The sequence below is a fragment of the Arvicola amphibius genome, chromosome 9 (assembly GCF_903992535.2).
Source record: "Arvicola amphibius chromosome 9, mArvAmp1.2, whole genome shotgun sequence".
In the NCBI taxonomy this organism is placed as follows: Eukaryota; Metazoa; Chordata; class Mammalia; order Rodentia; family Cricetidae; genus Arvicola; species Arvicola amphibius.
Genome location: NC_052055.2, coordinates 72,730,708 through 72,756,251, shown reverse-complemented (window position 1 = coordinate 72,756,251; position 25,544 = coordinate 72,730,708). Strand labels below are relative to the sequence as shown.

The window sequence follows — 25,544 nt, the reverse complement described above, 5'->3', positions numbered from 1 at the left end:
AATTTTTAAATTTTTTAAAAATATATATTTATAAAATTTTAGAATGAGTACACAATCAGCTTTCTTTTACATTGAAACATTAGGAACATCCTGATGTCAGTCCCCTGTGTTCATGTGGATTCAGTGACCATGAGCTGTGCACCCATGCATCTGCAGTGCCAAGGTGCCAACTTGTACTTCATACCACTTAATGAAGATTGAGTTTCACTCATGTTGGTAGACATAGAAATTTTAGGAAGGTAGGCCAATTTGTAATACATATGTTCATATGATTTACTTTAATAAGCCACTAAATTCTTCTTCCTTACTGGAGAAGAGGTGAGCATTTAGGAGAGGTAATTCTAGAGCCCAGAACATATCAGTCCTAAGCAGGTCCATACTGTAGGGCCAGAGGCAGTGGAATGCTCATAGTGTGAGTAGTAGAAAGTGTCCCTTAGATGAGGGAAGTTAGAAAAGCCCATGGTAGTGGCCTAAGTCTTTAATCCCAGAATTCACTAAGCAGAAGCAAAGGAACCTCTGAGTTCAGGGCCAGCCTAGACCAAAGTAGGCCATCCAGGCTACATAATGAGACCCTGTCTTTACAGGGAAAGAAAAAAACATATATATATATATATATATAGTTTCTGAAAAATGGTACAAAATGTTCAGCTCTTCTTTCTTTATTACATTTCTGGTTATTGTGTTTGCAATCTGACATTTTAGAGAGTATTATAGAGATCATAGTGTATGGATAACCCTTGACTTCCTGGGGAACCTATTAGAGACACATATTTCACCTGTTCCTGTGTTGGCATGAATATCATTTCTAATGTCGATAGTTTTTCATGTAGGCACCGTTTCTTCATCTGTGAAAATAAAAATATATTTATGTGCTGTTCCCCAGTTCTCTCTGTATGTGTCCAGAGAAATGGATATGTATCTCATAGTCGCCACACTGCCTGAATGCATCTAAGACTGTGATGGAAATATTTTTATTTGAAAAATGGATATATAAACATTTCCTTGACATTCTAACAGTTTTCAAGGGGAAAGTGTGTTCATGGTAAAAACTGTTAAGTTTCTTTCAGGGGAGATATATCATCTTTTCAACCCCTTCCTTAGGTTTCTTCTTAAATGGCTCACAGTTAAATTTAAATTCTATATTTAGATAGGATTCTGTTTATATCCCAAGTACCAGTATTCAGGAAATCCATTGGGAAAGCCAACACAGGAAGAGTTGAGAGCCGATCTCTAGTCTGCTCATTCTGAAATGGCTGGAAGCTTATTTAGTGCGCAGAATGGCTTAAACATAAAAGCAGAGCTCCTTCCGCACAGATGACCATTTAATTTCAGATGGCGACAGTGGCAGTGTGTGGAGTTCTCAGGGGTGTGTGTTGTTGCTTTACTCCATTCAAAAGAGGGCATATGGTGGGGGTGGGAGAGCAGCTTTCATATGTAAATATGTTTATAATACTTAAGATGGGGGAGTCGGTTTTGTGCAATCAGCATGGTTTGATCAAATTTGGAAGAATTTACAGGCACATTTTTCTCACATGTGCTCCAGCATCTTGATTTTTTTCAGATGGACCTATTTTATGTTCCTTCCAACTAATCAAAATAAGAAACTGAGTTTGCCTTTGCCAAAAACTAGAACTATCATTTTTCACATTCTTTTATTTTCCAGGTCATTTTCAAGTAAGATTATGTTTCTAGGGCTTCTGAATTCCTGAAAACTCTCAGCTTTGCAACTCCGAAGGCCCAGATGGACATTTCAGGGGATCTAGCTTTTCAGGCGGTGTGTTTTGCTTTGTGCATCCCAGATACAGTTCACTTTTGTGTGCGTGTAATTAGTGTGGAAAGAAATTAATGCCGTCCAGTATTATGATTTATGGACTGAATCCTTTAGCCACTGAAGACTTGCCAAAGCGAAAAGTATTTTTTTTCCCTTTGGATATTAGAAACAGCTTCTGTTTTTGTTGATCTTTAAAGTCCTGAATGGGGCTATTTCACATCATACCAGCATGGGAGCTCAGATTAATAATATACTTATTCAACTAGTGATACTGAGCGAAACCATTGCACACATGGGTAGGAAGGATGAAATTTCATAAAATTATTTTCATGTGTATTAATGTATTTCTGGAAGCTGCATATGATTTTTCTTTTGTATGAAAGAGATGACGGATTTCTGTTTGTTGTATCTATTACAGGTGGTCTCATAAGCTAATTTAATTGCATTTTTGGATATCTTAAGGCATAGGGAATTTTGCTTTAAAAAGCAATAACATGATTGCTGAATTATTCCCCGAGGCCTTTATTGTAGTGGATTTATCTCTCTTGAGACATTATGATTGTACCATGTGTAATTTATATTTCTAAGACAATTTCTGCATTTTCTTTGTTATAGTTACAGCAAGCTGCAGAAGTCTCTCAACTGAGGGGAGCAAGGGTGATCTCTGCTGAAGATCTTCTGTTCTTGATGAGAAAAGATAAGGTACTATAAAATAATTCCATCGTATTAACCATGAGGCCTGATCTTAATTGAACTTACATAAGGAAGTGATGGGCCCTTGTTACAGCTTTCAAATGAGAATTGTAACCACTGAAGCAATGTTTAGCTTTCACGATGTACACAACAGAATGCATTTACTACAAAAGTTGTTTATTTTTTACATGAACAGATCTTTGTTGCCAATACTGCACTGCAGTTAATCTTACTACTCCTTGTACTTGTTCAGATATTTTCACTGCCGTCTCATGTCCCCTAGGTACCAGCTAATCTCTGTTCTTATACACAGGGTCTCTCTGAGCAGCACATTTCCTTTTCTTCTCAGTTTGCACCTTAATACTAATAGAATTCAGACTTTAACAGAATTGATTTTAATTTGAAATACAAAGTTTATTCTCTACACTGACTTATAAAAATAAGCAAATTAATGCAAGTAGCTTAAAAACTATTATCATTTTGCTTTCTAAATGAAAACTCTGAACTCTGGATATTAAGACATTAAAGCTGATATTTATATGTTTATTTATGTCATAATTTTCCTTAAGTAGCTAGTTAATAAATTCTGTGCTACTTTACCTGTTGTAATCAGCCAACTGTTTATTAATATGAAGAATATGTAAAGAAGAAAAAGAAGTGCATTCAATATCAAAAAGCTTGGAGTCTGCTTAAGGCAATCTATGTGATATGCTTGAAGCATATAAGACTTGGAGAATTTCATGGGTTGGATGATTAGAAGGAGAGGGAGGGATGGTGCAGTGAAGGATTATGACAGAGGTAAGGTTTCTGAGGCCTTATAGAGCATAGACTAAAGACCAGGATCCTGACCTTTGCATAGATACTATGGTGGCTTTGGGCATGGCTGGGAAAAGGCACCTTATGGAGACATAAAGAGGCTTAGTAGTAATTGCCAGTTTGTTCTGTACTTGGAGGGTCCTTAAGAAGAAGCAGCCATCAGCACCCAACATGGGGCTGCATCCAGGGAGTCCTGAAGGCTGCTGGCAACAATAAGCCCCTTAGGAATGGTTCCTGTGGGAGCAGCCAGGAAATAACAACACGGATTAGCTCTCCCTAGCATGCTGTGCCTGTATTTCCTTTTCACTGACAAAAGTAAAGAGAGAAGCTCTCACAGTCCACACTGGCATTCCTTCCCCTTGTTAGGAAGATGGCCATTTATATCCTATAGAAACTTCTGAAATATATGCCACTTGATGGTGCCTTTCTGGTGTCCAGAACTCTTACCAGAATATTTTGAACAACCAACAACATATTTATACCAGAATTGTTGTTTGTTGCCTCATCTTTCTCAAATTATTTTATTTGCATTCTGAAGTATTCCAAAATGAATGTAAACTAGCTTATAGAGGGAAAATACTAAGCAGAATAGAACTAAAATGATGGGTGTGCTGAAAGGGAAGAGGAAAGGAAACAAATGAAAACGAGTGCCCGTGGGGTGCAGTCTGGCTGTCCCTTAGTAGCTGGAGTTTGTAGCCCAGTGTTCTACCACCTGCAGTGCCTTAGAGATTTTGGAGTGAGGTCTCCCCCAGTCTTTCATGACACCTGGGCAGCAGGCCTGTGAGGTGGGGTCTTTCCTTGCTTTGCACATGACAGAACTGACTCCGAGGCTGTCCTCCACTGCAGCCCTGCTGAGCTTCCCTCATCAGTCTGTAATTCGCCTCAGGGTCCCTCCATAAGAAGAGGCGCTAGATTTGTTTCTGACTCAGGGAGACTGAAAATGTTGAGTGATATTTATGTAAAGAGCTTTGTACAGTGTTTCCACTGTTAGAAATCTGAAGCCTGGAGATCGTGAACCAGAGGTTATACATTTTAGGGTCAACACAGAATACATTGCAAGGCATTATTAGTTTCTTAAAGTTAAGTGCTACTATCATCCTCTTCTAAGTCCCCAGAAGACCATCGTTGAAACCTACCAATCATTCGCGGGCTTTGAGTTTCCTAAAGATGGATTTCTCAGCTTAGAGGTACTTTCCATAACTGTCCTATGAAAAGATTCTCAGGCCAGGTCTACTGGTGCATGCCTTTTACTTCAGCACTAGGTAGGCTGAAGCAAGATGATCACAAGTTCAAGTTCAGCCTGGGCTACACATGATCTTATCTCAAAAATTAAATATAAAAATTAGTTGTTAAAAACTCCTAGTCTAGATGTTTATAAATCAGTTTTACATAACTTTTGTCTTAGAGTATATTCAAAATTCCAAAGTATAAGTATACTTGGCTTACCAAAGGGAATATGGTATTTATTGAAATCATCAAAAGGAATTTAAGATGTTTTCTAAAATATACAAATAGTATTATTGTGATTATGGAATGTCTGGATGGATGTATGTGAGAATGCCTTTATAAATCTTACATCTTAGCTGTCATTGAAGGGCTACAGTTTTGCTTATACTATTAAGCTAATGATAGTTCTGTTTTCTCCAATGATCATCAGATAATAGCTTATTAAATTTAATTTTTAAAGCGATCTTTTATTAGTAAAGAAAATGTATTATAAACTTTTTACTTTATATCCCAATAGAAAAAACTTAGAAGACTGCTAAAATACATGTTTATCCGAGACTACAAATCAAAGATCATCAAAGGCATTGACGAGGACGACCTCCTGGAAGGTAACTAAACAAAACACTCGCCCAAAAGAGTCAGTTCAGGCACCCAGAGGATGTGTGAGGAAGTTCTTCTCATGGGTTTCTTTTCATTAATACTGTTTGGCACTTGTTGCGATTTAACCTTGTGATTTTCTCCTCTGGAACCTCATAGGGCCCAGGTATCTCAGCTCCTTCTTTTCATGGTGGACACTGCTTTCCAACTGGTTTAGTATGCTACCAAGGTTCAGCACAGAAAGAGGCAGACCATAAGAGCTGAGAACTCTGCAAGTCTCCTTAAGGAAATTCTTTGGAGCAGACCATGTGGAAGTTCATACCTAGGACCTCTAAGTGGAAGTTCTGGCAGCAAACTAAAGGCTAGGAGATCCACTATACAGCAACAAGCAAAAGAGTGGCCAGCTCAACAGAGGAGACAAGGAAGTATAACTAGGAACAGCAAAGCAAAGGGATCAACACTAGCCCACTAAAATGTGGAGATTTTACTCCCAGAAGTATTAATCAAAAGCAGTAGCTCAGAGGCTAAGAGCACTTACTGCTATGTCGGAGGACCTGAGTTTGGTTCACAGCACCAATGTCAGGCAACTCACAGCCACCTGTAACTCCAGATCCAGGGAACCCAAGGCCTCTGGCCTCTGAGAGTACCTGCACTCACATGCACATACCCACATGCAGGCATACACAAACCTACATAGCATGTAAAATAATAAGTCTCTGAAAGCAAAGCATTTGTATCCAGCTTACAATTACTGGGAATTAGCACCTCTGTGTGGTGCTCTGTCAGATCCGCCCAAAGCTTTATGGGGAGCTTGGAAGTGAGAGCCAAAGGCACTGTAAAGCTAGCGATGGAAGAGAATGCACATGCACGTCAACACCATGGGGGCAGTGAGAGACATCATCACACTAGAGAGGGATCTCTTGGCCCTGTCTAGCCAACTCACTAAACAAAGAAACAATCAAGGACAAGCACACCAAAAGAAAGAAATGGTTGACTGAGTTACTAAAATGTCCATTTCAACCACAGCAAAATCCTAGATGTGTAAAGACATGGGAGATATGATCTTAGAAGAAAAAAAAGAACAAGAAAAGTAGATAACAAAAACTGCCTTCTGGGAATCCAGATGTTGGATTTAACAGGACAAGAAATTCAAGCTAATATTATAGTATGTTCAAATAAATAAAAGAAATTGTATTCAGAGAATAACAAAGTATGAAAACCATGCCTCACAAAATATACTGTATCAAGAAAGATTAAATATATAATAATGGAGTTTAAATGTAAATACAGTAAGTAAGATAGCTCAGGAGGCAAAACTTAGCACCAAGCCTGATAATCCAAGCTCAACCACATGGTGGGAAGAAAGAACAGATTCCTGGTAGTTAATTTTCTGATGGAAATGCCATGGTGTGCACATATACAGTCCACAAACAAAATTAATTAATTAAAGAACAATAGGAAGATGGAAGCTAGCACAACAGAAGCTTTGAACTGGCAGAAGAACCAGTGAGTTTACATTAAAAATTATATAATTTAAAGAATTGTAAAAACTAATAAAGTTGACAGAGCTTCAGTGAAATGCAGGGCACTATTAAGTACATCAGCAAATACTATATCAGAAGAGAAGGGTATACAGTACACTATGCATGAGCATATGCTATATCAGAAGAGAAGGGGTATACAGTACACTATACATGAGCATTTATTATAGCAGAAGAGAAGTATACAGTATGCTAATACATCAGTATATATATATATATATACAGTACATTAATACATCACTATAATGTATCAGAAGGAAAGGAGGAGGAGAGAGGGAAAACGAATGAGAGAGAATCAGAAAAAATATCCCAAGAAATAGTGAGTAGAAACTTTTCAGATTTAAGAAAATTGTTAAACACATATTCAAGTATCTAAACAAACTAATAAATTCCATTAGGACAAGCTCATACTTACTGTACTGATAACACAGTTTACTAAAGGCAGAGCTGATCATGAAAGCCATGAGAGAAGATATCTGGGGGCCTTTTGGAAGTTGTTAGATCATAAAAGGAGAACCCTTATGGTTAGGATCATTGTACTTCTAAAACGAGATACCCAGAGCCATATCCTATCTGTTAAAAAGAGGCCTTTGCTAGATACCAGGTCACCTTGACCTAGGTGCCACAGCCTGTTTATTGTTTGAACTTCCCAGTCTGCAATATATTTTATAATGTGGGAGGGTCTTCTGTTTTAATAAAGAAACTGCCTTGGCCAGGCCTTAGGTAGATGGAGTAGACAGAACAGGAAGAAGGAAGTGAGGTAGATGGCTCAGTCAATTGCCACGCCTCTCCTAAGTGAGACAGACTGCCCTGCCTCTCCTCTCTGAGACAGACGCGATGAAGCTCCAGCCCAAGATGGACGTACGCTAGAATCTACCTGGTAAGGCACCACTTTGTGGTACTACACAGATTATTAGATATGGGTTAATCAAGATGTGAGAAAAAGGCTGGAATTAATGGGCCAGGCAGTGTTTAAATGAATACAGTTTGTGTGTTGTTATTTCGCGTGTAAAGAAAGCTAAGCATGCGGGAGCAGGGCGGCGGGAAGCTGGCCCACAGCTCCTCACTACAGAATGGCGCCCAACGTGGGGCTCAAACCCACGACCCTGAGATTAAGAGTCTCATGCTCTACCGACTGAGCTACAATTTTATAGCAGCTTATACTGACAAAGAAAACCCAGAAGGAAACAGCACATTTACAGTGAAAGGCTGGATTCTTTCCTCCCTAACATCAAGAATGAGACAAAAATATGCACTTATTTCTCTTCTATCCAATATTGTACAAAGGTTTTAGTGTATGTTTTTGCAGAAAAGGAAATGAAAACACCCATGTTAAAAAGGAAGATGTAAAGCTATTTATGCATCTGACACGGTCTTTATATAGAAAAATGTCTTAATCCACTAAAAACTGTTTAATTGGTGGACATATTCATGAATTTTCAGGATACAAGATGAATATGTAAACAAAACAAATGAGTTCACATTCCTTATACAATGCCATGTATAACACCATCATGAAGAATAAACTATATTAGAATAAATTTCATCAGTGACCTACAAGATTTCTACATAGAAACTAGAAATCTCTGTTGAGCAAAGATGGAGAAGAAATACAAAAATAACCAGTGCTCACACTTAGAATGGTTAAGGCAATAGCCACCCTCAACTGTGGAGCTATATATAGATCTCACCAGCTTCTGTTGAGATGAACAAGCTGATTCTGTCATTCGTGTGTAAATGTCAGATTCTAGAAATGAGAAGATTCATTTTCTAATTTGTACATGATCCAGAGTAGTCAAACCCATCTCAACAAGCAGCAAAGTTAAAGGACTCAAACTTGCTGACTTCAAAACTGTCTATAAACCTGCCCCAATATGCACAGGATCCATGCTGGTCAGTTGATGATCAGAGTTCAGGACATAAGTGGGACTCACAGAGTGATGGATGCTTGACAGAGCTTGCATAGCAGTGCCTTGTAGAATCAACAGCTCCTTTACCTGGAGACATTGAGGCATCTGTGACATCTAGAGAGCTACATAGAAAAGAAAGAATTTGATCCCTTCATGGTACAATATGCCCCCAAACCAAAACAAGAGAATACCTAAGTACAGATCATTGAGAATCCACTGTAGCAGCTCAGAATACAAAATTCATCTTTATTTCCATTATATCTTTATTTACTTGTTTTATATAAGCATGTATGGGGTTGTGTATTTCATGGTGAGTGAAAGAGGTCAGAATTCAATTTACAGGAATTGGTTCTCTCCCTCTACTATGTGGGTCCTGGGGTTGAACTTAGGTCATGGGTTTGATGGCAAGCATTTTACCTATGGAGCCATTTCTGGCCTGTCAAAATATAAAGTTTTTAAAAGAAAAACAGAACTGTTGATAACCTTGTATAAGAATGGTATTTTAATCAGCCTGGTCTACAAGAGCTAGTTCCAGGACGGGCTCTAGAAACTACAGGGAAACCCTGTCTCAAAAAACCAAAAAAAAAAAAAAAAAAAATGGTATTTTAAATACATGACACCAAAAGCATAGTAGCAAAAGAAACTATTAAATTAGAATTGATCAAGTTTAAGGACTTCAGTGTTTAATTAATTGAACACTGTGATGAGCGTCACAGTGGTTTGCTCGGTCACCTGTAGGACTCAAGGAAAATAGTCCTTTGAATTGACATGGGGAGCATCCATTAACATTGACTACAGGAACAGATAAAATTAAGAGTTTCTATAACAAGAAAAAAACAGGAATTGAAACATATAAAAAGAATCAGTTCAACCAAAATTAATGAATTCATGCTGCTTTAGCTATATTTCCAACAACATCTTCTTGATATCATGCAAAAATATTATATAGCTTTCCTATAGAGTAAGAAATGCCCATATATGCTTTGGAAAAGTAAGACATAGAAGAGGAAGTATATATATGCATCCTGTGGTGTCATTGAGGACTTTATATATGGAAGATTGGCACAAGCTAGAAAGTCCAAGAACAGAATCTGAGACTATAGTGAGGAGCTGCGGGCCGCTTCCCGCCACCCGGCTCATGCACGGCTAGCTTTACACCCAAAATAATTACACGGAAACTGTATTCTTTTAAATACTGCCTGGCTCATTAGTTTCAGCCTCTTACTCACATCTTGACTAACCCATATCTAATAATCTGTGTAACACCATGAGCGGTGTCTTACCGGGAAAGATTCAGCATGTCTGTCCTGGTGGCTGGTTCCATCACATCTGGCATCTCTCTAAGGAGAGGCATGGCAGTCTGACTAACTTAGGAGAGGTGTGGCATCTGACTGAGCCATCTACCTCACTTCCTTCTTCCTGTTCTGTCTACTCCACCCACCTAAGGGCTGGCCAAGGCAGTTTCTTTATTAAAACAGAAGACCCTTCCACATCATTTCCCCTTTTTCTGTTTAAACAAAAAAGAAGGCTTTAACTTTAACAGCAAAATTACATATAACAAAACAGTTATCAAGTAAGAATTACAGTTACAATATTTATATCCATTTTACCTTTTATCATAACAAAGGAAAACTATAACTATCTATTCTTCAACACAGAAATTTGAGGTATGACAAAATTTTAAGATAACAGGAAAACATATTAGTGGTGCTGTAATATATATTTTAAAGATACTAAAGAAGAACATATAGTGTTAACTATATACAAAATAAATTCTAGATGCATAAAGATGAAAAACAAAATGAAGGAGACAGTAAATCTGAAGAAAAAACTTGAAAAATGTAACTTAACGCTGTGTGGAAGTAGAGAGAAATCAAAAGCTAAAAAGAACACTATAAACCTTAGATTACTCTGTAGCAAAGGGTGCTCTGCCGCAGACAGGCAGAGGATGACAGGGCAATGGGAAAGAGCTCTTGTTAGCATAGATAAACACAGATGGAAAACAGGCGACAGACATGAGAAGATGTTGAAATCTCTTGGTGAGTATGGGGTTAGCTTTACAGTAGTTCACTTTGGTTCATCAGACATTTGCTGGAGTTCTGAGAAGAAATATGGGAGAAAACAGCATCAGAATTGCTTTCATGAAACTTGAAGTTTCTGTAATATTTCTGCTTTTAGAAACTTGTGCCATGAGAACAGAGCACACCTATGAATGATATACCTCTTGAGCATTTCCCCAGTGCAAAAAATTGATACAAAGTCTCAGCCCATCAACAGAGAATGGGCATGAAAGCCATGTTAGTAGATACTATAGGATATAGATGATTATGCAGGCCTTATAAAAGAATCAGACTTTACCTACAAAGATGGAGAGATCTTTCTCTGTTCTTAACTAGGAAACCTGGACAGAAGAGAGGATAAAGAACCTCTCTTCATAAAGAAATGCTGTAGGCGCCTATTTTTAAAGAATATGAAGAAAGCACACGTGTAAAGAAATACATTGTGGATATGTTGTCACAGACAAATTTCTAGTGGTACACGCAGATGGCCACTGTGAGCTGGGGATTGGTGGAAGCATAAAGAGAAGGGAGGAAGGGAGGGAGAGCAAGGAGGAGAAAGCAGTACATGTAATATTGTTGGGTATGTGTATTTCTGTCCCTTTTCCCCCCTGATGTTGGGGATCTGACACAGAGTCTTGCACAGCTACATCCCCAGCCGTTGCTGTGAGTATATGTGGACACTAAAATTTTTATTTTAGAAGAAAATGACTTGAAAAATAGACTTCCTTGATTCTGTGGGTGCTAATGTATAGGTGCTGAAGCACTTGTATTTTTTATGGCCTGAACCTAAGTTGTCAAATTTTGGAAGAAATGCATTCAAGTATCTTTTGCTGATTACACTGTTTAATAGGATTCCTTTTGCAGTATTTTTCCTTGTTATCTTGGTTCTGTAAAGGTAGGCCTGTTAGTGTTCATTTTCATTAGCTAATATTTAACGTCTGATGTAACAGTTTGGTCACAACTGTGTTTTCTAACATTAATAGTTATGAATTCTGCTTTCTTTGCTTGTGTTTACCTAGCACACTCTCTTTCCTACTTGTGTTTTATTTCTCCTGTAAGTACTATGGAATAGTATTCTTTGCCAAACCTGAGAGCCCCTCTTCCTTTCAAACGGGATTCAGTCAGCCCTTTTACACTTACTATGGTAATTAATAATGTGATTTTATTTTTTATTTTGTGATTGATTTCTGTGTGACTTGTTTTAGAGATAAGAGTTTTCTCTATAAAGATGATTGTGAGTGAATTTCACATGTACTGTTTGCTATGTATGCTGATTGATGCCAATGTACCCTGCTCAGTACCTTTTGTTCTCTTTTCTAACCTTCATGAAGAAAAACTGAGTGGCAGCAGCAGTACAAACAAGAGACAGAAAATCGCTCAGGACTTGATCAACTCTATTGACCAGACAGGAGAGCTTCTGGCCATGTTTGAGGACAATGAACTTGATGATGTTAAACAGGAGAGAATGGAGGTATGGTACATTCCTGTTTCCCAGCAGTAACTGCCCAGCATAGTGCCTGTGGTCCCACCTTCTTGTCCTTGACTTTTGCCTGACAGGTCAGATCAGTGGCCTTGTCTGGGCAGTGTACTGAGGAGCCAGCCCTGGGAAGGGAAGCTTTGCCTCCACACTTGGCTTTGAGAAACATCTTGAGTTTTGATTCTCTGTTTTCTTCTTTGGAAATAGCGAGCATTCTCTTCTCTGGATCTGACATTAACTGTTACATTTTATTCCATCAGGCTACTTTACATTAAATATTTACTTAACTTTTTTTTTCTCCAAATTATCCAGTTGCCTCCAAGGCAAAGGTAATTCTTAGTGCTTTTGTCTTGGCACAGAGTGGAGAGCTGCCTTTCAGATTGCTGTTGGCAGCTGTGGCTGGCCTCACTGACTAAGGTGGCGTCCAGGGAAGCTACATGCTTTACATCACTGTCACGGAAAGCAAGTGACATATTTGCATTCAATATACATGTTTTCACAATGAATATAAAAATTGTATGTCTTCTATTTACCTTAGCTATCTATACTTCAAATCACTGCTTCTTTAAATACACTCCAGGAAAAATGAAAGTCATGATTGATTTCATTTGAGTGCCTTCCAAAACACACAGTAGTATTCTTAGTTCTCACTATGACTGTTATGCTTTTACATTCAAAAAGGAGTCTCAGTTTCCCCCTTCTCCTTAAATTGGGCACGAGAGGTAATTCCAGAATTCCAAGGGAATTTTTAAATGCCTGTCTCATTGTGGTCTCTATGTGTGCTAAAGTGGGGATTATTTCACATTGAGTCTGGAGGAAGCCCTGTTGACATCCATGCATTGTAAATTTAACAACCTTCTTTAAAGAATTAGCATGCCTAGATCTTGGGCTATGATCTAAAGGCAGTACCCTCTTAGGTATCAATTACCTAAGAAAGTGTGGTTATCTTGCTTTGAGGCAGCTACAAATGGTTTTACTTCAACTTTGCCGTGGGCCAAAAATATGCTAAGTTGTCTAAAGCAGATGATAAACACATATTTCTGATGCCATTATGGCCTCAACAGGATATGATTTTTGTAGGGCATGGTTTCACTTATGATGTGTTGCTTAGGGAGCAAAGTGTACTTTAGTTTCTAATATTTCATATCATGAGATAAGCGTGTAGACAGCCAGTAAAGGAGGATCCTACCAAAATTATATGTAAAGTGGAACACCTGACTCTTCAATTTCACTAGGACAGATCTCAGCTAAATCAGTAAATTGCCTGAAGGCCATTCCACAGTTAAGGGAGGGAATGGGGTGGAACATTCTGTAACCCTAGGCTCCTAATAACAGAGTAGAGCTGGAAGGACATTGACTCAGTAAAGTCAGTCAAGACTCTGGAAGCAAAAACAACTCCAGTGCTCACGCATAGGAAGCACTTTCTGGTATTGTACTATACACTGCATGTTGTCAAGCAGGGCAATGAAACAGCAGCAAACTCAGTCAGGACACTTACAGTTGAAGTCAGCCTTATCTAGACAGCAAGTCCAAAATTGACTGTTTCTTTAAGCCTACAACATGCTAGAATCTTCTCCTGCCAAAATGACAAGTCGTTTCCAGATTTTACTCATCCAAATGGCATAGTTGAGATGAGTAAAACTGATAGACTGTAGGCAGAACTGTAGACTTAGACGTAGAAAGTGGGGCCTTTGAGAGCAGAGGCCTTGCCTGCTTCTAATTTGACAGGTTATAGTTTCGAGAGTAAACCGCAGCTGTGGCGTCCATATGAAACCACTTTGGACTCGAGACAGCAGTCTCCTGCCTCTAAAGCACAGTAGAGTAATCGGCCCCGCCATCATCCATGGTTTAATTTTCCTCTAAGCATCACTTATGCTTGAAGAAACCATGCTACCTTTCCTCCTAGAGCAGAGGAATTGGTGTAGACCCACCAAGGGAACTGCACTGGGACAGGTGCTCTCTCCTCTCTCTCTTTGTTATTCTCTCTCTCTCTCTGTCTCTCCCTTCCCCCCTCTTTGTCTCTCCCTCCCCCCTCTCTTTCTTCCTCCTTCCTTCCTTTTTTCCTTCCTTCTTTCCTTCTTCCCTCCCTCTCCCCCTTCCCTACTTCCTTCTTTCCTTCCTTCCTTTTTCCCTTCCTCCCTCTCCCCCTTTCCTTCCCTCCTTCCTTCTTCCCTTTCTCTCTCTGTCTCTTCCTCTTGCCCCTTCAGTTCTCATGTAAATGCAACTTTGAATAACAAACTTCTACAGATATAAAGACTTGGGATCCTAGCTTATCCTGAAAGCACCCAGTGGGTATGTGAAAAGCTTGTTCTTTGCTGTAGTTTTGAGCTGATGTATGTACCTGACTCTGTGTTTCCTTAGAATCTACTTCATTGCTGTGAAATATTTGGGGACTAGAAATAAGAAAATTGTCTCAAATTTTGCATCCATTTTACCTTTATGGTTCACCTTCATCATAGTCTATCCTATCAACCTGTTAGTTCTCCAGCACCAAGTTTACAGCATTGACTGTAGCAGAGCTCCATGGATGTGATCTGTGAAGTTCCCTCCAACTTAGCAACAAATGAATGTCTGAATGAATGAATGAAAATAAATGCGTGCACCTTGGTTGTTTTAGTGTATTTAAGAGACATGAAGCACGAAAGAGGGAAATTGAAAGCATAACCATCCAATTGAATACAACCCACTTCTAAATGAGGCAGATGTGTTTTAATGTTGATAACCGTTTCTATGTTGAATCTTTTTTTATTCTAGTCAACTATGTGTGGCTAAGTAAACCAGAACCAGGGTAGAATCCCTAAAAGCTGGAGATAGATTTGGTTTCTCTTAGCAAAAGCCCTCTGACAGGAGAAGCTCAAGTTTATCATTGATCAAGTCAACCATTCTATTCAAGGTGAAGAAGGGCCTGTAAAGATGATCGCTTGAAAACTCAGGTGAGCTCTGCCTCCAGTCTAATCTACAGTAAGCTAAGCTCCACAGGAGACCCATGAGGAGAACTTACCAGAGAGAACCCCTACAGGTGACTGTTATATTTCTGCTGTAATCAGGTAGAATCTAGTTAGAAAGCAGGAGAGAATACATATAAAGCAGCTTAAAGTTTTATTTTAAATAAGCTTGAAAGTGAATGAGATCTCAAGTGCACTTAATTTGCTTAAAGAGGAATAAATTGCCCTTAGGTTTTGCAGAGAACAGTGTCTCCTGAAGGCTGAATAAGAGACACACATCACCGTCGTTAACCAGCCAACTCTCAGAAGTCAAGTTCTAATCTACAAGAGCTCTCAGTCCAGACATTGTGGTTTCTGGAAACAGACAACTAGAAACCTCACTGAGCAGTCAGAGCACACAAACTCTCTGTCTTCTGTCTATAAAGGGTATTCTTTCTACTTGTCCCCAGTTGTTATAAAGGAAAATAAAATTCCTATAAAACTAAGAGTCTGTAAACACTTCCAGTAAAATCTAACATAAAAAAGGAATAGTATGGGAAGGGCAAACATTTATAAAGACAATTAAACCCCCAATCCCAATTTAAAAAATTAAAAAGAAAAAGCCTTTCACTACATGTTTAAAATGCCAGTGAATTTGGGTTGGGAAATGAAGACAGGTGTGAGGGTCAACAGTTATGTCAAGGTCTTGGGTTCATTCTTCAGAATGGCAGAGAGAAAGCGGTGTGTGCGTGTGTGTGCGTGTGTGTGTGTGTGTGTGTGTGTATCCATCCTAGAAAGCTGTATTTCTACTCTATAAGTATAAATGCATGCATGTTTATTTATTTATGCATGTTTATATCTATCTGTAGGACTAGAAATATATTTTACTTGTTGCTTTTAAAGGTAAAATAACTACCTTAAGTATATGAGACAGATCCAGTTGCTAGGGATAATAATATTGTAAAAAAGAAAATTGAAGTAGAAAATGAAACAATGAGGCTGTGTTAGTAAAAGGCGCCACCTCTAATGAAGATGCAGTAAGTAGAAAATGCTCATCATCCACTTCCAGTGGCTGCGGACATAATGGTTGTACGAGAAAAGTCAGCCAGCAGAAGTACAAACATGTAGGAACTAGAACAGTTCATCTTCAATTCTTAATCAATTAATTTAGATGAAGAAAATATTTATAATAAATATCTATCTAAAATTCATATGGATGTGACCATATTAACAGTATTTCATTAAATCCCAGAATCAAGCCACTTCCATTTCCAGAGTTCAGGGAACACTAATCAATAAAGTAAAATCTTCACCATATTCAGGTGTTAAAAATTACTGTGATGCATATGGAATGTCAAGGTTTTGCTTAGGTAAGCCTTGATAGTCAATCTTAAAGGCATCAAAATTAATAAAATAAAGGTAGATTCTGATTTTAAAAACTAGCTCTTCCCAGAAACTGCCTGAGCATGCAAATGAATAGAAAGACAATGTGCAAGTCTGCAAGAAAACGTTACCTGTGACAGACTTCATGTCAGCAAGAAGCACAGAGAGAGATGTAAGCAATGTCCCGAGTACAGGAAGCATGAAGCACATAATAGAGGAATGCATTGCAATGTCATGGGATCTTTGTAGCAGAATTTTTAAAAATAACATTGAATTTGTCGTACATGATTAAAAAAAGAATAGAAAACTGTAAAGGTTTTATTAAAGAGAAACAGAAGTCAGAGTTTGGTTTGCCCTGCCTGGCCTGTTAACATTTCCTTACCCATTAAAAGTGTAAGTGTGTGGCATAAATGAGGGTCAAGGTGATGACAGAGATCATCTCAGGAAGGCACCAGAACGGGTCATTAAAACACTGAAGCCATCTCTTGACCTTAGAGTTCCATTTAAAAGGAATTTCAAGGAATACTGAATGATTTTCTATAAATAAAAACTTTTTTAATAGAGGTAAATATAATTAAATACCAATTGGCATATAAAAGGACTTTTTAGGCTTTTGTTTTCCAGGCTTTTTGAAAAATTCTACTAGTCTAGATGTCAACAAGTACAATAGGCAGACTGAGAGGGAGAAATTGCTGTCTTCAAATAAGATTATAACTTAGTAACAAAAACGCACAGCCTTCTCTTTAGAGGCTCTACAGAGGGTTTGTAACATTGGTATACTATATGAATCGTTCAACAAAAATAGACTCTTTTTTAAAAAAAGTTTTTGTAAAGATGCTAGGATCTCAGTTTGGAAGAAGAAAATGACAAAAGGAGTGACTATTAAGTTCTGTTATCTAGGTGCTGTGTCTGTCAGAACAAATGTGGGGCACAGGCCAGTGCCATGGCTGAACAGCCTGCTGCCTAGCCCAAGGTCCTGAGTTCAGTCCCCAGCACACACATAGTGGAAGGAGAAAACAGACTCTCCAGTTGTCCTCTGTCTTCCACATATGCAGTGTAGCTCATAAATGAACACACACACGTAATAATAATAAAATAATAATGATGATAATTTAGATGTAATTTTTAAATGAGCAATGCCCGAGCTAAGGGAGAGGCTCTGTGGTGACTCGGTTTCTGACTGGAAAGTTCTCCCCCACCCCTGCCTGTGTCTTCTGCCTGCAGAGCCATCCAGACTCATCATCACTAGTTCTGAGTGAAGTTTAACTTCTTGCCTCGTTCCTAAATCCTGCAGGGAGCATAATGAAAGGAACCACCTTGAGACTGAATCTGTGCAAGTGCTCCTTTCTCCTCCAAGTCAGAGGACACGTGGCAGAAGCAAGGTCCCTTGTCTTGGTAAAAGAATACGTTCTAAAGTTCAGACTTCATAAAATACAGGGCCAAGATGACTGTTCATCCCCCCTTTCCCAGCTCACAGAAGTGAAACAGCCATGTGTCAGGGTAAAGATGGACACCAGCGCTCTCAGCTGTAACATCTAATGCTGCACTGGACACATGCATGTACACGTATGGCTGGGCTGCTGGACTAACTCCTGCATCAGTGTGTTTATTAAGCACATAACTGCTTATAATGTTCAATTACAATTTTTAGAACCAATATTTTCTGTCTCAAGTAATTTTAATTTGATCTCTTTTAAATGAAATGCTTCTCTTAGAGATCAGTCCACCAACTTGTTTATAAAACACCTTGGCAGAAAAGAGTTTTAAAATATCATTGAATTTAGGAACACCACAGGATTTACCACTAATTTACATTTAGTGTTTATAGTTCTCAGATTGTGGTCGCTGTAATAACCAGCATATTTTTGCCTTGAATATTTTGTGGATTATATTTCCCTATTCTTTCTCCTTGACCCACATTCCCCACATTAGGTGGGCAGATTGTTGTTATATAGTCTGGTTTCATTTATCGTCACTGGCTTAATCTCAGTAAGTTATTATTTCTAAATATGAAAATAAGTTTATTCTGTGGCAAGGTTCCTTAGTGCCTCAGTTTGTACAGTGGAGTTAGCAAATTATTGCTTATTTGGTATAGAAACCCCTCCCCTTCTCTCTTTGCATCTGTTCTGAGGACCCAGCTCCTTACGGCTACTCCCTGGTAGATATCAGCTTATTTCCACCATCACATTCCTCATGTAGAACTGCTTGTGTTAGGTTCAGCTGGAAGTGTATTAGTGATTAGTGTGTTCCATTGTGTTAATGGATCTGTCTGACACTTTTCTTGGCATCAATTTAAAGAGCAGGTGAGAGCCAGTCAGGCCACTGCTTTGTGCCTTTCTCCTTTTTCTATGGGAAAGCCTTTTAGTATGCATCTTTAAGAACCTTGCTCCAGAAGTCTCTCCATCCTCAATGCTCACCCTCCTACTCTTCTCATATGTTCTGCCAGGGCTCACATACACTTGTACAACACGTGAGCTCACACACTTGCCTTCATCCGGCAGTATCTGTTCAGATAGTTCAGGATGTGAGCAAGTCCAATAGCCACTGTGTGTGACTAATTTAACTTGCTAAATGAGCTCCCAGTGAACATGCATGCTTCCAAACCCTGGAAACTAAGTGTTTGTCTATACATGACGAATAGCATAGCTAGAATAGCATAGCTATGCTTTTAGCTAGATTGTTAGTTATTTTTCTCATCACTGCAACAGAATGCTTGATAAGGAGCAACGTAAGTAAGGATTTCCTTGGCCTCACAGTTTCATGACAGAAGATAAGATGTGGTGGCTGTCCATGGCTGTGAGAACAAGAGACAGCTTAATAATATGCTGGTGAGCAGGACAATGAGTTTGCCTGGAAGAGAGCCAGACTGGAACCCTGAAAACCTATCCCTCTGTGGTCCAGTTACTTTACCTAGACTCCAAGCAGGCCACAGCATCTCTGAACAGGACTTCCATTTGGAGACTGTGTGATGTGTCACACTGAGCCACACCAGTGGTCTATGCTGGTGCTAGTATCTGTGACTTTTTAAAATACAGTTTCCAAGTACAGAAAGCTACCCTCTTCTGAATGGAAAGACTGGGGCTATACAGGTACGCCTCTGTGAACTCGTTCTGCCAGGGCTCTTCTCACCTTAACTGCCTACTTTACAGTTGTGAAAGGCTGTCATTGTTTGACTGACTTCCTGTTGGAATCTTAGTGATGCTGTTTTCTTAGCTAGAGGTGTCATCGATTGTCCCTACCCACACCTACTTCCATGTTGACTTGTACTGACCCAAATATGTCTGTTGGCAAAGCCAGGCACCAGTCACTTCTGGCTTTAATAGCAGATTCTATTTTTTTAGATGGAGTGCTACTGTGACTGTAGTTATTTCTGTCCAGAAACTTACTCTGAATATTTGGCAATAAGGAGTATATACTTTTCATTTATCTGCTGCATTTACTAGACTGACAGACCATAAGAATGAATTATTATTAAAAGCCATATTGTCTCTGTCATTGTTACTGTAATATAGCTCCTATAATTAGTTACAAGGGACACTGTTTGCCATGTTGTCAAAGTCCTGAAAATGTTATACTCATACAATTACTGTAGCCATAAAACAGAAAGGACACAGGGGAATAGCTGAGAAGCAATTAGTGGAAATAGAAGGGACAAAAAAAGTAATGAGGTTGAATATGATCAAAATGCATTATATCTAATTATGAATATGTCATAATGAAACCATTGTTATGTGTAATTAATATATGCCGATATAAATGTTTAAGTATGCCGTTTAATTAAATTTTTAGTCACTAGGATTTGCATATTAACAGTCTGGTGTTTTATCTCATTCTATTAAAATGGTATGAGCTCTTCTACTTCTTGCAATTACTCTGTCCTACAAAGAGTAAAAGGCAGAGATTATTGGTAATAAGATCACTGACCTGCTCTGAGTATGGAGAAAACAGAAGTCAGAATGCAGAATAGCTAAGTAGTCATTTTCATGCTGAAAGAAAACTGTAATCGCACTCCCAGGTCACCATTGTTCCTTCTAATAACTGAACATAGTTCTTTACCAAAATGCATGCCACATTAAATATCTCCCATCTTCAGAACCTTCCCAAGCCATGGAGAAAGAGAAAGATGGAAGAATATGAGAGGGAGGAGAAAACAGAAGAATTGGCCCCTTTTCCTAGAAAATAACTCTGTAGTTCCCTTTCTCCACTCATCTGAACAGGCATCCAAGATAACAGACATTAACAAAAGCCAGTGTACACTGAAATACATACGTTATTGATTGAAAGAAACCGAGAACATAAATAACTGGAAAGGTAGCCTGTGTTCTTAAATGGGAAGAATTAGCATTGTTAGGTGTCTGTGCCACCTAAAGTAGAGTTCAAATTTAGCACCACAGCTGCCAGAACTCAGTGACATCTCCCACAGAAACACTCGGAAGCTTTTCTAACTTGGTTTCATTGTTCATTGCGGTGATTCACAGTAGCCACCGTACAGAAACAGCCTGTCATTTAACAGACCAGTAAGCAAAGGAATTGTGATATTGCTGGACTCAGTAATGCCTGCAATCCCATTACTCAGGGGGATCTGAAGTTCCAAGGGTAACCTGGGCTACACAGTGAGACTCTGCCTAAGAAAAAGAGAAAAAAAGGAAGTGTGTGTGAGAGAGAGCGACAGACAGACAGAAAATAGCTACTCGTTGCAAGAGGAAGAAATTAGGCCAATGATAATGACCCTAGAAGATATCCATGCTAAATGAAAGAAGCTAAACATAGAAAGAGTAATATTAGTAATCTCATATATGTGTAATATAATTTGAAAGTGATATATTATCTTCTTGCCTGGAACTTGCTTTATTTGAGATAGCCCTCAACTCAGACTCATCAAATCTTTAAAATTCTTGTATTGTTGTCTCATAGTAGTGTAGATCATTTTATGAACTTATTCAATCTTTGGGTACTTTTACACATGAAGCCTAAAGGCCAACTAAACTGTAGTTTAAAGCAGTATGATATCTGGGGGCCAAGAGACATGTGTAAGAAAATTTATCTTCCTGACTTATTCTCCCCACCCCCACAAACCAAATCAAATCTGGAAGAGGAGAGTCATACTTTATTTAAACTAGAAAATATGTTTTGTTTACATTGCACCAAGAATTATCTAGTTTACATGGGCTCATAGAAGTAGGAAATTCTTTAGAATAATCAAAACCCAAGTTGTACTAGCTACCTGGAAATACATGTAATACACTAAGAAGGTCCGACCCTCCTCAGATACTCCTTATTCAGCAATTGCAGTTCTAAATACATCCTGAGGAAGTTACAAGAAGTTTATAAGACAAAACACTACTACAGCGACACCTTCAGAAACTCAGAGCTGCCGGCACAGCTTCTAACAGCCTGTGGGTTTATGCAGTGATTCTGTTATTGTTTACAGGAACGTGCAAGTGTTTTGTAATTGACCTTTTAAATTGCCCTTTGGGCTAATTTTTGTAGAATATTTTCCATGCAGAGGTACACAGTTTCCACGTGACTGGGTGTTTTATTGCTTCCTTTTTTAGGTATTTCCGTCATCTTATTCATGTCCCTTTTATCAAGTCTCTAAAACGCAAGCTCTCACCAGCTAAGTCTGAGACACTGACTGTTAGGGTCCCCCTCATTTGGAATCTCAGAGACACTGCCTTTATTCTGCTTTCTTTTGTCATCTCCTTTCGTTCCTGAAGAGAACCACGCCGTTAGAGTAGGTTTGTCATATTCGGTTTACAAAAGTAAAACCTCACTATTTCAAGTGCACAACTGTTAACCATAGGTGAAAAGATATTACTCTGTCTTCTTCAGATAATTTCAAAATATTTGAAAGACCAAGGTTATTTGTTAATTTATGTATTAGCATGAATTGGATTTCTTATCTCTTACTCATTAGCTGAGACATTTTGTAAAGAATTTTGGTGCCAAGAAATACCAAGTGATTTTGCACCTTGAAGAAATTTGACTAGTAAGAAACATTAAGTTATATGTTGTCTTGTATAGTGTGGGAAAGAGAAAATTTCAGAGATAGGTACCAAGAAATTTAAAAGCTTTCAAAAATAAGGAGACTATATCAAGGACAAACTCGATGTTTTCAAAAAATTTGCCCAATACTAGTCCTTGTCAAAAGATGACAAATTTCTCTTTCTCATATTCTCTTTATTCCCTCACTCCTCTCCCCACCCCAACCCTGTTTTGTGTGCCTGTATATGTGTGTAGCACTATCACTTGTGCATGCATGGGTGTGCACATGCATGTGAAGATCAGAAGCTGACATCCCTAGTCTTCCATTAGTTGCCCTCCACCTTAGGATTTTGAGATAGGCACTCTCACTAAATAACCTGAAGCTTATTTAGACCGGTGGCTCTCAGCCTTCCTAATGCTGTGACCTTCTAAAACACTTCATGTTGTGGTGACCCTCCTGCCCCGCAACCATAAAATATTTTTGTTGCTACTTCATAAACTGTAATTCTTCTATTCTTAAGAGTCATAATGTAAATAGCTGATCTGCAGGATATCTGATATGAGACCCCTGGTTTAGACTGTCTAGGCCATGAACGTCATATATCTGACTAAGTCTCACTCCTACCCCCTCTACCCTGCCCCCAGCAATGAAATTACAGCCATGTACACCTCAGAAAGAGTACTGATGTTCTATGTGTTCATGGATCTGAACATAGGTCCCCGTGATTGTTTTTGGAGGCACCTAAATTAAGCGTTCTCTCCACACTTCTAGCTGATACGCTTATAAGGTTATTTAGAAAGATCAGATTTCCTCCTGAGTAAAGAACTTGGCCATAATTTTTAAGTTTTTGTATAATTTATATTCAGGGTTCTGACAGTGCTCAGATGGCAGTCATCTTGTGTTAATTAAAAGAGATGTCAGTCATGCTACCACTAAGTAATATGTGTTACTTGTGTAAACTACATCACTTTTTTCAGTATACTGATACAGATAATGTTAATATCTATTACCTCTGTGATTGGTATACAGACTGTGTAAGCACAGGCATCATAGATTCATGAGTTCACGTTAGATGCTGCAGATCACATGAAGATTCAATTACGTATTCTCCTGAGATGCATTATTTGGTGTGCTTAATTCCACAGAGTAATTTCTCACGTTGGAAGATTTGTGGCTTCTATACATCCTAAAGACAGAAATGGATGTGCTGAGCCTTGGAGTCTGAAACACCAAGGAAATAATTTTGTTGACACTTAAAAACGTACCCTCTGGTTTCTGGTCTATGTTGGCTTCATGTTGTTCATCCTAGTGAGCCATGTATTTTTGTTGTTCATCCTGGAGGCTAGATAACATGCCACAAGCAGTTCATATGGTGAGTGTCATCACCTTGAGAGAAGCAGGCCACCTCTGCATTTTCAGTCTGAAATCTCAGGAAGCGGCCACTGTTTGACCTGGCATTGTGACTAGAAGGCAAGGTCATGCTGTACCTCTGTGACCTCAAGGAACTGTGGCTTCAGTAGGTTAAGCTTGCATGGGTGGAGACAGTAAAGGAAACAGTGCCTGAGCTGCATACCATACAAGATCATTCTTCTCTTCACCATGTGTAATACACAAGCACACACACACACAAACACACACACAAACACACACACACTTGTGTTGATCTTGCAACTATAGGTGCTTTATTTAAATAATGACTTTAACATTATAAATGTAATTTACTTTAAAAAGTTGCAAGGAATAGTGCTATCTTAGACTTAAAGGACATGGCTTGTGAACATAAATATAAACTCCCACTAAAGTCCACAGAATATAAAGAAAGTAAAATCTGCTTCCATTAAGTTTTTTCTCCTGAAAAAAATTATTCTTTACAAGAACTACACCACATTTCAAGAAAAATGTTTCTTTAAATGTATTAAACACTGTGGTACTCTGGCAAATTTTTAAATACTGTATTGGTTTCTCTGCATACTTGAATTTAATTTTCCTGTTAGTCAAGATAACAAACCTTCAAATCCATTTTTTATTTGCCAGCTTAAATATTTCATTTTCCTACAGAGTGTGTTTTTTAAAGTGTCAAAGGCATACCCGATCTGATTTATTTTCAGGAGGAATCCAGTGAGGGCTATTTATTATTTTGTTTTATTTATCTATCGGTTTTAACCCCCTTCGGTTAGTGGGATAGGACATACTTCTGATAAGGTGATATGAGGGTGTGGTGACATGTATTAGGATTCAGGCCTTGTGCTGGCTTTCCCTGACACCTGTCACCTAGCAGAATGAACTCAGACAGTACCCTGTTCCTTTAAGAACAGGGTTTCTCTGTAGCTTTGGAGCCTGTCCTGGAACTCTCTCTGTAGACCAGGCTGCTCTCAAGCTCACAGAGATCCGCCTGCCTCTGCTTGCTGAGTGCTGGGATTAAAAGCGTGCGCCACCACCACCTGTCTTTCTCCCCACCATTCTTCTAAAGAGGCAGCTCTCTGCCTCTCCCTGCTCTCTCTCTCTCTCTCTCTCTCTCTCTCTCTCTCTCTCTCTCTCTCTCTCTCTCTCTCTCTCTGTCTGTCTATGTGTCTCTCCTTTCCTTCCCTCTACCCTCCCAATACCCAATACCCTCTTCTTAAATAAACTCTACATTCAGACTCTCTTCGAATGGCATATTCAGTTTTCTCGCCCACCATGGGGCCCACTGAGGCCCTTCTTCCTCAATACCTTTATTACTATTAGAAAAGGCACATTAAACTTCTAAAGGGAGTTTCACTCTTGTCTGCTGAAATGGCAGGCACTTGAAGGCACACAACAGTGTTTATAACCAGAAAGCCAAGACTCTTCTTGTACTGTACAATCTCTACTTTTCCCTAACATCACTCAGCACATTCTGCTATGAAGAAAGGTGTAGGGTTTACAAATATCTGATACTGTTTGATTGTAGATGTTCTCTTTTTCTTCTGCTCTTCCATGCTTATGTGACACAGACATCAAACTTTTTCACACTTGTCTTCAAAGGGCGTTGATACCCGATTGAATACTAATATCTAGATACACTTTTCTCAAAAACAACTGTTTGCTTGAAAGTTTCATTGCAACTTTTGTTTATTTTAAAGGGCCAAGTGCATCATTTTGCCTTTGTGTGATTCACCTGGTAGTGTATACCATTCACAT

At 38.7% G+C, this 25,544-nt stretch overlaps 1 protein-coding gene across 7 annotated transcripts in view; it reads left to right on the top strand.

The window, feature by feature from the left end:
* The window catches only part of Supt3h (SPT3 homolog, SAGA and STAGA complex component), a 367,984-nt gene that overhangs the window by 236,450 nt on the left and 105,990 nt on the right, over positions 1-25,544 (top strand). For all 7 annotated transcript variants that reach the window (XR_006020875.1, XM_038342156.2, XM_038342152.2 and 4 more), the window contains 3 exons: positions 2,387-2,473; positions 5,025-5,115; positions 11,947-12,086. Coding sequence is in view for 6 of the 7 variants with exons in the window: in XM_038342156.2 (XP_038198084.1) it covers positions 2,387-2,473; positions 5,025-5,115; positions 11,947-12,086 (318 nt within the window). In the remaining variant the exon portion in view is untranslated. The remainder of the gene's footprint in view (positions 1-2,386; positions 2,474-5,024; positions 5,116-11,946; positions 12,087-25,544) is intronic.